The 13,851-nt window shown below is 43.2% G+C and overlaps 1 protein-coding gene across 1 annotated transcript in view; it reads left to right on the top strand.

Annotated features, from left to right (window-relative positions):
- LOC145411402 (putative neural-cadherin 2) overlaps positions 1-13,639 on the top strand; it is a 104,280-nt gene extending 90,641 nt beyond the window's left edge. Inside the window, exons 19-28 of the mRNA XM_080281444.1 lie at positions 663-1,008; positions 4,973-5,206; positions 5,303-5,641; positions 5,787-6,126; positions 6,860-7,037; positions 7,245-7,477; positions 7,734-7,922; positions 8,070-8,249; positions 13,108-13,275; positions 13,509-13,639. Of these exons, the coding sequence (XP_080137570.1) occupies positions 663-1,008; positions 4,973-5,206; positions 5,303-5,641; positions 5,787-6,126; positions 6,860-7,037; positions 7,245-7,477; positions 7,734-7,922; positions 8,070-8,249; positions 13,108-13,275; positions 13,509-13,639 (2,338 nt within the window). The remainder of the gene's footprint in view (positions 1-662; positions 1,009-4,972; positions 5,207-5,302; positions 5,642-5,786; positions 6,127-6,859; positions 7,038-7,244; positions 7,478-7,733; positions 7,923-8,069; positions 8,250-13,107; positions 13,276-13,508) is intronic.
- The last annotated feature ends 212 nt before the right edge of the window (positions 13,640-13,851 follow it).

Here is a 13,851-nt window from a genome sequence, read left to right as displayed (position 1 = left end):
GCAGATCACAGAGGCTGGTGTATTTATAATTTTGCTTCTCTGATAGGGAAATGGCTTTTTTTTTTCTTTTTATCATTCAGTGACGGCCCAGGCCAGTGTATGAATATTTTTTATATCTGACAGTGAATGGCTGCCTTTTTATCACTGGTGGATCTAGTGACGAACAAGGCCATTTATGAAACGCAGGCCGTATTTTGCATGACAACATAGTACAAGAATTAATAAACGAATCGTAGACAAGATTAGTTACATCAGCACAGCTTAGACGAAGGACATATTGCTCCATCACACATAAATTATTTCTATTAATATTTTTACCGTGTCCATACGATAAAATCACCTGGTAAAAGCAAGAAAAAATTGAAATACAGAACGTTGCAAACGGTTACGTCGCAAAGAGGTTTAGTCAACATTATTTCCGGTCCCTTCGCTGCGGAAGTTCTCCCCTAGACGTAACAAAAGCTTCAAACTGTAGTAAGAATTAAGCGTATATCACTGTTGCAGTGAAGATGGTTAAATGCAATGTGCACTGTCCCTTAAGAAACTCATGACTTGATTCCTAGAAGGGAAACAAATCTGTTGCATAGTAATATGTTGTACCTGTTATGTAGCACGTATGTAAGGGTTTGCATGCCCGATGTACAGAAACATGTGATTGTCAGGTGTGTGTGTCCAGGTGGGTCGTGGGGGCCCCAGTGCAAGATCCTGAGCCGCACGTTCTCTGGGAAGGACTGGGCCTGGGTGCGACCACTGCCACCCTGCCTTCCCCTGACCATCTCCCTCCGTGTCCTCACCAGCCGCCCCCACGCCCTGGTGCTCTACTCGGGGCCCCTGGCGCCCCTGCCACGCCAATCCCATCACCCACCCACGCCCATGTTGGCCCTTCAGCTGAGGCGCGGCCGCCCACAGGTCATGGTGGAAGGCGGAGCGAAGCCTGTTGTGTTGGAAGTTCCCACTGTGGTCAGTGACTGCGAGTGGCACACACTACACATTAGGCTCAGCACTCAGGTAGGTCACAGTGTACCTTAAATTAGCAACACAGGTAAATAATAATGGAATTTATAATCACTACTATAGAGCATTCAAGTGACTTCTTTTGTCCTGCTGGTTACTTTGTGTTTTTCTGTTTTCCATACACGACAACTATTGCCTTTTATTGCTTTCATGGTATTTTCCAGTGCCTTTCTTTTTCCATGTGGTCTCCCTCGTGCTTTCTAACGGAAGTGTTTTCCGATTCCCGTCTGGTGTAAGCACAGTTTAACGGGAAGACCTAACCGGCAGGTTAGGTTATTTCAGGCTAGTTTGGTTAGGCTAGTTAATAAATGGTAGCTGGGTTTTATGATTGACAGTGACTACAGCACACGAGAGAAAATGTATGCAAGTGGAAAAACGGAAAAATATGTAGGATGACAAGACGAAGACGAACAAATCGCGATACACAACAATAAAACAAGAAGCATTCCAAGAGTGCAACATCTTTTCCCACCAACTGGTCTATAGGCCGAAAATTTGACATTGCCTTGTGATCTTGACCCTCAACTGATAACTCAGTCGAATGACTACATTCTTGCCCAGTCCTTAGTCTTTTCAACAAGTTTGGTTCAGATCAAATTAAAACTGAATTTTCTTTGCCCAGTGGCCTTGGCCTTTGACCTTTCCCAGTGATCTTGATGTTTGACTGTTTGGTCGCAAAATTGAATCTCATTAGTCTTATTTGAACTTTAACCCTCCCACAAAGTTCAGTAAGTCGGATGAACATTATACGTTGACCTTGCAATGTGACACTGACTCTTTGTCTATTGTTCTCAAAACCAGTGTGTCAGCCTCTTTGGTGACCCTTAACCCATCCACCAAATTTGTTCCATATCATATCAGAACTCTGTTATTTTGTTCACACAAAGACATACTGGTCTGTCTTTGACCTTGCCCTCTGACCTTGACCTTTGATTGTTGCCAAAAGTGAATCGCCTCATTGTTGTCAGATCCTTAGCCCTCCCACGAAAACTATTTTTGTACTTCATGTCCTGCGACCTTAATCTTTGACCTTTCTTTGTAAGTGTGACCCCAGGAATCCTTTATTCTTATCTTATCCTCAACCATTCCACAAAGCTTGGCCTCTATTACATAAATTTTAAGTTGACCTTACTCTGTGACCTTGACCTTTGATCTTTTGTTTTAAAGAAGAGTGTTTAGTCCTTGGTATACCCTCAACCCGACTACGTAGTTTGATTAAAATCGGATTAACACACACACACACACACACACACACACACACACACACACACACACACACACACACACACACACACACACACACACACAAAACACCCGCTCTTGCTTCACGGGAGCCGATGTAAAAATATCTAACGTATTTAGAAGGAAGAAAATTAATGTTTGTAGGAAGCTGTATCTGGTGGTGACCATAATCTCGATACTTACTGGAACGTATCTCAGCGACTTCATTTACATGGTCATTTTATGCAATATAGTCAGGGTCCTTATTCTCAGAGCTTCTTATAAATTTTTGTGTGTCAATTCTCCACACAGCTACCCACACTCACGAGGGTCCAGAATATTGCAAAGGTGTGTGTGTGTGTGTGTGTGTGTGTGTGTGTGTGTGTGTGTGTGTGTGTGTGTGTGTGTGTGTGTGTGTGTGTGTGTGTGTGTGTGTGTGTGTGTGTGTGTGTGTGTGTGTGTGTGTGTGTGTGTGTGTGTGTGTGTGTGTGTGTGTGTGTGTGTGTGTGTGTGTGTGTGTGTGTGTGTGTGTGTGTGTGTGTGTGTGTGTGTGTGTGTGTGTGTGTGTGTGTGTTAAAGTATCGTAAATAGCCTTTTAAAAATACAAAGATCTTTATTTTCATTCACTAGTTCCCCTGACATTTTGAAACTGATTTTTATTTTTAATGCTATACTACATTCCGTGCGACACACGTGTGGAGTCTGTGTTGTTTTGGTACGTGTTTATTCGTACCTTCAAAGCTCTTAGGCAATGGTACGGATTTGTTCCTCGTCTGTGTGCCGTGATATATCTTCAGAACCACGTGACAAAACTAATGGAAAAATTCTGGAAAAGAGTTCATTGAAATCTAGAACCTCCTTGAAAATAACTAAGATGTGCACGTGCACGCGTGTGTGTGTGTCGTATTTATTACATTTGTAGCTCGTGTCAACCAGAAAAGGACTTCAGAACGTGTTGCACTATTACATGAAATAAAGTAGTGGTATTTTGTTTATGTAAATTTTTAGCGACTCCGAATACAAAAAGTGCTGTCATTGAGCCTGTCTCATGTATGTAAGCTATGTGTATGTATGTATGTACTGTATGTATGTATTCTGTTTCATGAATATCATCCGATTTGGATCAAAGTTGTGTGTGTGGATCTGGAAAGATGTTCACTTTTGATGCTGATCAGTCAAGGTTGACGATCAAAGGTCAAGAACAAAGTTCAAGAAATGCCATTATCATGGATTTTTTTTTTTTTTTTTTTTTTTTTTTTAATGTGTCCGACTCTGGGCATAGGCTTCACAGCCTGCTTTCAAGGCCCAGTAGTCCTCCTACATACCATACACCTCTACCTGCTTGGTCCGATCTAGATCAAACTCGGTATACAATGTGTATGGCGATGTGAAAAAATTATTCGATTTTGGTGCAGTCGATAAAAGGTTGTCGCGGGTGAAGGTCAGTGTTGGGACGCGGGGCCATCCTGCATTTTGAGCTCTAGATATTTTTTAATGACCTTTATATGTAGGCGATGTGACATATTCATAACGTTTCAGTATCCACTGAAAATCTACTGAATCAACTTCCTGGTTACATACCAGAGTGAGATCATTTCTGTATTACTTTAAAAAATGGAGTTGTTAGGGCTCCGGAAATAAGAAAGAGAACATATAAAATCACGAGAACTATCAGTACAGTGTTAGATGAGGCGGACCACACAGCTTTTCACTCATCATTCCGGCCTTCCAGATCTCAGCTCCAATTTACACGCAAAAACTATCCACATTTTATGTGTGCTTCACAGTTGGTAAAGGCCATTCCATCAGTCAAAATCCCTTGTCGTATGCATCTCTGTAATTATTAAATTGGTACATTTCTGTCCTTTGTTAATTCTTTTTCACCCTTAAATGACATACGCGTTTGCCAGTCATTTACCACATCCAGTCATCTTTTCGATCTTCCAACCCTCTTTACGCCTTCACGCTTAGTGACACATATAATATTTTACCACGCTGTTTGTATTAATTTTCGCATTTATAACTATGCCATCCAAACAGAAACTTTCGATCGATAGACTTCCTTCCTCCACATATTTCATGGTTCTCTGTATTCCTTGTCCTATCCAACCAACGCCACCCACATGCATTTCTGAACAGTTCCACTTTCCACTGCTCTCACTCATCATTTCTCAAACTAATGCTATGCTCTTTTAATATCGACAACAGTAATAATAGTAGTAGTAGTAGTAGTCATAGTAGTAGTAGTAGTAGTAGTAGTAGTAGTAGTAGTGGTGGTGTTTTTGGCGGTAGTGGTGATGGTGATGGCTTATATGAAATGTGAATCCTATGGAATGCAGACTTAAATTGCCCTTTTCCTTCAGTCCATCATCGTCCTTTCAGGGGATAGGGAAGTAGTTGGGGGCCGATTGATTAAATAGGCAGTTGTGCCCTAATTATTTCTGTGCCACCATATGAAGGCGTCCCGTTATTGAACCACTGATGAATATAAATTATGTACCAGCATTTGATACCAATTATCGAATTTTGAATGGAGCACAGAGAACTAACTTTAAGGCCCTAAATAAAAAAAGCAGCAGCAAGTGAGGATTGGAAAGATTTAGTACTGAAGGAGTGAGAGAATTTTACGGTTTGTAGAGGAAGCGAAGTACAGTTTCATCATCTGATGGAAGGAAATACCAGAGAATACTATCCTAGTTTGTAACAGGTAGCCTAATTGTACAGTTCGTGCTCACAGGGCATGGCGGTGGTGGTTGACCTGTGTGGCCGTGGTCTTCAAAACTCGTCACTGGATGATTCACACTGTGCAGCACGGACGTCTTGGCGTGATCTGAGGCTGCTGGACACCTGGCCTCTGCAGGTGGGTGGCCTGGCCCACGATCCTCCGAGCTCTGCTGACCATGGGTGGAAATATGCTCCCACACCACGACCACTGGTTGGATGCATCTCACACCTTCGCCTCAACGGTCAGGTAAGAATTTATAGATTAAAGGTGTGAGTATTGAAGTTTTTTTTTTTTTTTTTTCTGAGGCACAGCAGCCTTTACTGTTCCGTAATTTTCTTGCAGCTGGTGGACCTGGGCGAACCAGCCTACAGCAAGGGTGGCATAAGTGGTTGCCAGCCCCAGGAAGAGATGTGCAAGGGTGGTTGTGGGCATCGGGGCCAGTGTGTGGGCGGTCTGCATCAGCCACAGTGTGTGTGTGACCCAGGGTGGACGGGGCCAGGATGCACAACATCCACACTCCCGGCTACCCTCGTCTCTGCATCTTACTTCAAGGTGGTCCCAAGTTTAACTCCTGGATCGCATATCCTGACAGCACAACTGAGGTTCAGGATCAGGGATAGTAGCAGTATCATTCTTCTTAGCTTGCTTACCCGCCATCAGGATGCTGTCTTCTTACTGCACGTGAGTCATTCTTTCCATTTTGACAAGAGCAATAATTTGTCAGAAAGATGCAGCATTTGCAATGAAGTTGTTCATAATGTAACAGTGTTGCTACAGAACTGTTTGCACTGTAGGGGTTCAAGGTTCACCCCATGGTCCCCCTCAGCTACAGGCGGGGATAGCGTGTGTTCGAGTGTTCGGAGAAGGATGGGCAGGTAATTCTGCCTGTGCGGAGAGCCAGCCACTGGATGATGGAGAGTGGCACGTGGTGACGGCTGAATACCACCGGTACAGCTTAGTGATCGCCGTGGATGATGGTGATGGTTGGCGTCACAACGAGTCCCTTGTGTCTCTGGCTGCCTCAGAAGAGGATCACCTGAGAACACTGGTTCACTTACCTTCAGTGCCTCCACTTTTTGACGACAGTGACACAGTGATGCTGGGTGGCGAGGTCCCGGGATATTTGAGACAGAATCTTGCTGAGCCGTTGGATGACCCGGATGACAGTAAGTGTTGTTAGCTTGAATGTTTGTTGTCAAATAAATCAAAGCGTGTAACGACCATTTCTGCACTGTTTGCAGGTATTTTCGTTAAAACAGATCCAAGTGCTCATTTGCCAACCACGTCGGTACAGCAGCATAAACACCACAGAATTAGAATACATTATAAGTGCCACAAATATGAATGACGTCTCAATGCAATTTCACACTCAAAACAGTGATACTCCAGGCCTTTGTAATTTACCTGTTCAGCTTTTAACATTGTCCTCCATGGATAACCTTCCTCTTTCTTCTCTCTTATTCAAAGCCGTAACAGCTAGTCATGTTTTATTTTTAGCCCTTTTAGAGCAAGAGGTAACATCTTATTCTGAATAAAATAACTTGGCGATATCCAGAATACAATAGTTCACTTTTGGAACATCAGGATGGATTAGTGCAAACAGCTGTTAATACCAACCTGTTAACTGTTAGATTATAAGAACTGGACATTGAGGACAATAATAACTGATTTTTTTACTGATGTGCAATAAAGTTCAATAAACAATGGTTTTTCAGTATGTTTCATGAGATTCACAATTTAACCTAAGAATGTGTATAACTGGTGTTTTCTCTCCGTGCTCTAGAAACATGTTTGCATGAATTAATAATGCCATCCATTCTTATTAAGAAAATGTTAATCATGTGCTAAGATAATATTTATTTCTTAAGCATGTTCCATTTTTCTTTGATCTTTTTGCAGATGTATCAGTGTGTGTGGATGACGTGCGGGTGTGTGGGCATGCTGTACCGCTGCTCCCTACCACCAATGACAGCAGGTGGGGCCTGGAGTCCGGTTGCTCAGCCCCTGACGCCTGTCTGGGCACCACATGCCTCCCACCTCTCACATGCATCTCCACCTGGGGCGTTGCAACCTGCAGGTGTTGTACAAATTCACTCAACATTATGCACCATGCTATGTATCTTGATATAGCTGGCCCTGTCTGACAAGCAGTCTTAGCTTTTCACCACAGAGAAATGTGTCCTAGATTTTTTTCTCTTTTATTGCTAAATGAAATCAGATAATACGATATGTTTTCACTTCATGTTCCCACAAATGACCTATTGTTGACGTGACCCTGGTGCAGCTGCGGTCCTGGGCGTCAGGTGGCGGGCCACGATTGCCGTGACGTGGACGAGTGCCAGTGGCAGCCGTGTCTGCACGGTGGGTCCTGCCACAACCTACAGCCCGGCTACCAGTGTGTGTGCGGCCCCACCCACACGGGGGACCACTGTCAGTGGACACACATTGCAACCGTACCACACCCACTCACAGTTGCTTTAGTTATTGCCGCAGTCACACTATCTATACTTATCATTGGTATGTTTCACTAATGTTAGACAGTTTTATTAAGTAAGTGAGGCTGGTCACTCTCATCTTAAATGCCAGGACCAGCCTGCCTAGTCCCAGACTCCTACGCTCCTCATGGAGCACCACAGGACTGGATGATGATGATAGAGATTACCTTACGGAAGTATTACTAACTATGATGATCTTGAAATATGGCGTAACATTTCTATTTTGCTGCAGCAGGCAAAGTAATACATTACATTAATTTTGCCCGTGCTCCTGCCAGTGGTTGCTGGCGTATTTATTTCAGTGAAACTCCGACACCAGTGGTTCACGCTGGGACAGAGAGGTGACCACAAGGAGACGCAAGAGGGGACAGGCCAGGAGGGCAACACCATCCTACAAGGAGATGAACCCCACTACACTCTGATCAAACAACTCAGACTCTCTCCAACCACCAACAGACAGTATCAAGGTACACATCTTGTACGAATTCATCTCAGGCCAGCCTTATATTAAAATGTAAAATGTATGGAGCATTCGATATATGTCTCTTCATAGAGACAAAATTCTGTTCAGAACAACAACATTTGCAGCAGGCTTAATTTCTTTCGCCTCCCAGGAAAAATGCAGACAAGTAAAAACGATAGTGAGGTGGAGGGCAACAGTGAGGCTCCTGATGTGGCTGGGGTCGAGGGCAGAGCTTCGTGGCCCAAACCGCTGCCAGCCAAGGACGACCTCAGAGCCTATGCGTACGAAGGAGATGGGTCCAGTGCTGACTCCTTGTCTTCTGCGCTGTCCGGTCAGTACCAAATCAATGACCAGGATATATTATCTAACTCCTTTAGCAAACTAAGACTATAAGCTTGATACACCTGCAGTCTTTGCGTGTGTGTGTGTGTGTGTGTGTGTGTGTGTGTGTGTGTGTGCACGAACGGTATAACTTTATCTTGATCGATCTGAACAATGTTAAATATAAGGGTATGACAGATAAGGTGGTAGTGATTTGATTTTGACAATTGTAAGCCAAGATTAAGGTCACTGGAGAAGGCCAGTCCTAACAGTGTTAACTTGGTTTTAACGAAACTTGGTGAGGGTTGAAGGTCAGCCAAGGATTTTAAGAATAGGTCAGAGGTCAGGGGCACAAGACAAAGATAGCGTAGATTTATTTCGATTTGGACATAGCTGGGTGAATCAAATAAGGCTGAGGTAACTCGGCTATTGAATCATTTGTAAAGCGAGGGTGTTGCATTGTATTGTATTCCTTATACATTCACGTTTTCTCCGAATTTTATTACACGTACGGGAGACCTCGTATAGTGTAAGGGATGATAATGACAATATATAATCTATCCAGTTTGGAAAGAGTACCCTAAGGTGAATGAAAATGTCAGGAAAGAAAGAGTAGAGAATAAAACAGGAAGGGATGCTCAAAGAGGGCAGCATAGCGCCGTGAAAATGGTCCAATGGCTTAATATTTTACTTTGCAATCATGAGCTTCAACCGATTCATCTCAAAATCGAAACATTCCATTCATTTCTTTTTCTGAACCTTTCCACAAAGATTGGTGTAGTTCGGATAAAAACTAAACGAATTGACCTTGCTCTTTCACCTTGATTTTTCACCTATTGTTTTCGAAAATGCATCACATCATTTCAAAACCCTCCGTCATTCCACTGAGTTTAGTCCAAATCAGATCAAAACCATTTGAGCTGTTGGGTCGGACACTTGACCTTGCTCTGTGATCTTATACCTGGACGCATCATTCTCAAAATCAAACACTTTATTGTTGATTTACTCTGAGACTTTCAACTAAAATTGGTCCAAATCGATTGATAACTGTAAGCTGGCCTTCTCGCACAACCCTGACCTTCGACCTATTATCAGAAACAGTAGGCCAATCCCTTGGTGAACCCTCAACCTTTCCGCCAAGTTTGGTTGAAAAGACCTTAAGAAAAAAAGTTCATGTTATTTTAGTCATGCACAATCACCCACGGATCGAAAAATGACCTTCCCCTCTGACCTTGACTGAGTTCTTAAAATCAGATCTCTTCATCCGTGCCATACCCGCAGTTTCACAAAATTTGTCTACTGTTTAAGCTGACCTTGCGATGCGACCTTTCCCCTGTGAATTTTCTCAGTGACTTTGGCCTTTGATTTTTCTCAGAGTCGAATACCGGTACCTTTATCCATCCCTTACCCAGAACCATTCCACGAAGACTGGTTTAAATCGGATAAAAAAATGTCTGAATTCTGTTGCCGTGAGACCATGACTATTGCCTATTGTTATAAAAATAACCCTTGGCAGACCCTCATCCATCCAACCATGTGACAAATCAGATCAAGATTTTTTTTCTAATGCTCACGTAGATACACATGGGCCGATATTTAACCTTAGCCTGTGACCTTATCGTTTGGCTAATTGTCATCAAAATCGACTAACTTCGTTCTTGCCATCTCCTCAACTCTTCCACCACGATTGGCCTTAATTAAATCAAAGTGTTTAAGTTCACCTTGCCGTGTGACCTTCCCCCGTGAATTATTGTTCTTAAAGTGTCATCCCCTTGCCTGATCCTCAAACCTTCCACAAGGCTTGGTTAAAATTGGATCAAAACTTTTTTTAACCCTCCTCAGATACACCTACAGTTTCGCTTACAACTTAGGTACACCTGAGTCTGTCAAACCCAGCTTTTAAAAAATGCTGTACTGTCTCACATGTTTCACTTAATGAAATCCTGAATATACCACAAAGTATTAGGTCTTATCAGTTATTAAATTATACAAATAAGTTTTGAGTCACGTAACTCTACATATTTTAAAAAGAAAAAAAAAATGCCAACCCATATATATATATATATATATATATATACTTAGGCTGCTTCCCCCAAGGAAAGGGAGGTAGCCGAGACAGGACGACACACTCCCCATTTACTCATCCATTCAAACACATTCGCATCTTAGCCCCAAAGGGGAGAACGGACAGATCCTCACCGCACCACACCACACAAGGGTCAACTGCGTAATGCAATCAGTGACATCCGCAGCAGGGCCCGACAGCGGAACTGGTTTACCCCTGACACATCATAACAGACCCATCCCCTTACCCGCACCTGACCTGACTAGCTGATCAGACCAAATGCGGGAGAATATCCCCTCAGGGCTGCGTCATCACTTATTCATTCACAATTTCTCTCCATTTATTTCTGTCACGCACAGCCATTCTTCCTTGCTCAACAGACATCTCTCTCGCATCCAGCGCTCTCTTCACACTGTCCATCCATCCTATTCGTGGTCTTCCTTTCAGCCTTACACCTCTCACATCAGATCTAGTTATCTTTTTCACCAATCGCTCATTATCCATTCTCTCCATATGCCCAAACCATCGCAACACCCTCTGCTCAACTCTACCAGCCATCTCCCAAACAACTCCAGTTCTCCTTCACACTTCATCATTTCGCACCCGATCCATACGCGTCACTCCACACATACTCCTCAGACACCTCATCTCCATTACATTCAAACTTTTCCTCTCTGCTACACCCATATTCCATGTTTCAGCCCCATATAACGCAGTCGGTACCACTACATCCTCATACAGCCTTCTCTTTACATCCATTCTAAGCGAACGACATTTAAACACTTTTTAAATTCCTGCCAGCACCTTTCCTACTTCATTTATTCTAAACTTCACTTCTGCATCTATTCTTCCATCCACAGCAACATGTGACCCTAGATATTTAAAACAATCTACCTCCTCAAGCAACTCACCATTCAAAACTATATTCATCCCCCTACCATCTATCAACCTCGTACACTTCATCACTTTACTCTTATTCTCATTTACTTTCAATTTCCTCCTTTCACACACCCTTCCAAACTCCTCTACCAACTGTCTTAATCTCTCCTCTGAATCAGTCACCAGTGCAGTATCATCTGCAAACAGCAGCTGCTTCAGATTCCGCTCTCCACCATCAACATTCACCAGACTCAGACCTCCACCTAAAACTCTTGCATTCACCTCCCTTACAACACCATCCACGTAAATATTAAACAACCAAGGCGACATCACACATCCCTGTCGCAGCCCTACTCACGGGAAACCAATCACTCACAGCATTCCCCACTCTTACACACGCTCTACTATTTACATAAAAACTTTTCACCCCTTTTAGTAACCTACCATCAAGTCCATACAATCTTAAAACAGTCCACAAAGCCTCCCTATCAATTCTATCATACGCTTTCTCTAAATCCATAAATGCCCAAAACACATCCCTTGCCTTTCGCTAAATACTTTTCACACACTAGTCTCACAGCAAACACCCGATCAACGCATCCCCTCCCTCTCCTAAAGCCACACTGGTCATCACCAATCACCCCCTCTGTACCCTCTCTAACTCTCATAATTAGCACTCTACCATACACCTTACCTACAACACTCAACAGACTTATACCCCTAAAGCTAGTACATTCATACTTATCACCCTTGCCTTTATACAACGGGACCACACAAGCACTTGCCCAGTCAATTGGCACCATACCTTTCACAAAGCACACATTCAACAATCTTACTAACCAGTCAACAATAGTCACTCCACCACCCTTCAGGCATTCCACAGCACACCCATCCATACCTGCAGCTTTCCCTGTTTTCATCTCCTTTACTGCCTTCTCCACTTTCTCCTTCGTGATCAAAGAATCATTCAACTCTCCCAACACATTTATTCCTTGCACCCTTCCATCCGCCACAATCTCAGCCACCCTTTCCTCCTCTACATCTAACAATATATATATATATATATATATATATATATATATATATATATATATATATATATATATATATATATATATATATATATATATATATATATATATATATATATATATATATATATATATATATATATATATATATATATTGGCAGTGGCCATACACGAAAACAAAGAACACTATAAGCCTAGCACTTGTGTCAGCACTTGAGGGATGGAGGTCCTTCATTATGGGCATTGTGGATCCCAAACAGCATTAAAACAACCTGCAAACTCGGAGTGAAAAATTCTCCCCTCTCCTCAGGTACACCAGGGTCTCATAGACCCAACATGCAATTCTAAGTGATATATTGCAAAACAGAGAGACACGAAAGTAACCCCCCTACACCCTGCATGGGCAAAAAAAGTTAGGAAGCTATTTGAGATAGACAGGGATCCCTGGCATCTATAAGTTACTGAACTATAGCATCGAAATAATCGCCCGGGTCTGTCAGATCCAGGTGTTCCTGAGGAGGGTTAATGCTCAGAGACAGAAAGCTCTTTGGGTGTCGCCACATTTGCCCCAAACATGTGATTCACAAGAGGGAACGAGGCTCAGCCAACCCTTGAGTGAATATAATTACCTATCTGGATGAAGAGGTTATACTTGCAAGTTCTGTTGAAAGCTAGTCTTGATAACCTCCTTTGACGTACTTAAAAGGTTGCAATATAATCGCTCCGTCATGAAGGTTCAGTTCAGTTCTGTTGATAGTAGAGAATTATTGCCTTTACAACGGCACTTCTCTGCACTTATATATCTATTTAAATAATTATCTGTTTCTTGTGACTGACAGAAGGTGAGATCAAGGTTTTACCCTAAGCTCACCTTTGCTTATAATGCCCCACAGGTGTGAGAGAGGAAACACTGGAGGGAGAGAGCATAATGCATGTTATGCCGGGATTCTTGGAAGTGATGGACCTCCTCAGACACCTTCCAGAGGCCGTCCGGTCGCCGCTGCTCAGGCCCAAACCGCCAGATCTCAAGCAGGACCCCGGTGCAGGAGAGACACAGAAAGGTAAGAGTTGTTGGAAAGTAAGAAATGTAGCTTGATCGACGGCCGTAGTCTTAACTGGTGTGTGTGTTCTTAACTGATGCGGCCCATAAAGTCTTTTTCTTGGGAACAAGCTATGTTCACAATTGTAATTTTGTAGAAGTAACTTTCTTCTTTCAAACTAACACACCTCTTTGTAAACGCCCGCTGCTGATCTTCCTTGTGTGTTCTGACATAAGGGCCTGCCTCTCCCCCAGGCCCCTCCCCCACACCCGCCCCTGCCCCCGTCCCACCAGAGTCGTCCACTACGGCGCTGTCCCGCGAGGACTGTCGACCCCCCTCACCATCGCCACATCCCGCTGCGCACAATTTGACGACGGGCAGCTGAGTTAACCATGGCCTGCTGAGTTGACCACGGCCTGCTGAGTTAACCACGACCTGCTGAGCCACGACACACAGATATAACTTGACCATCCCCTACAGAACCACGTCGCGTCACACACAATCACAAACACTGATATCTGAAAAGTGTGTGCTTGATGATAAAGTTTTCTAGACTGATAAGAACTTCAGACAGTGTTCCCTTCAAGGACTCAGAGT

Source organism: Coenobita brevimanus, chromosome 11, assembly GCF_032717465.1.
Source record: "Coenobita brevimanus isolate Jiangsu-jjx chromosome 11, ASM3271746v2, whole genome shotgun sequence".
Classification (NCBI taxonomy): Eukaryota; Metazoa; Arthropoda; class Malacostraca; order Decapoda; family Coenobitidae; genus Coenobita; species Coenobita brevimanus.
This window is presented reverse-complemented; position numbering and strand designations above follow the sequence as displayed.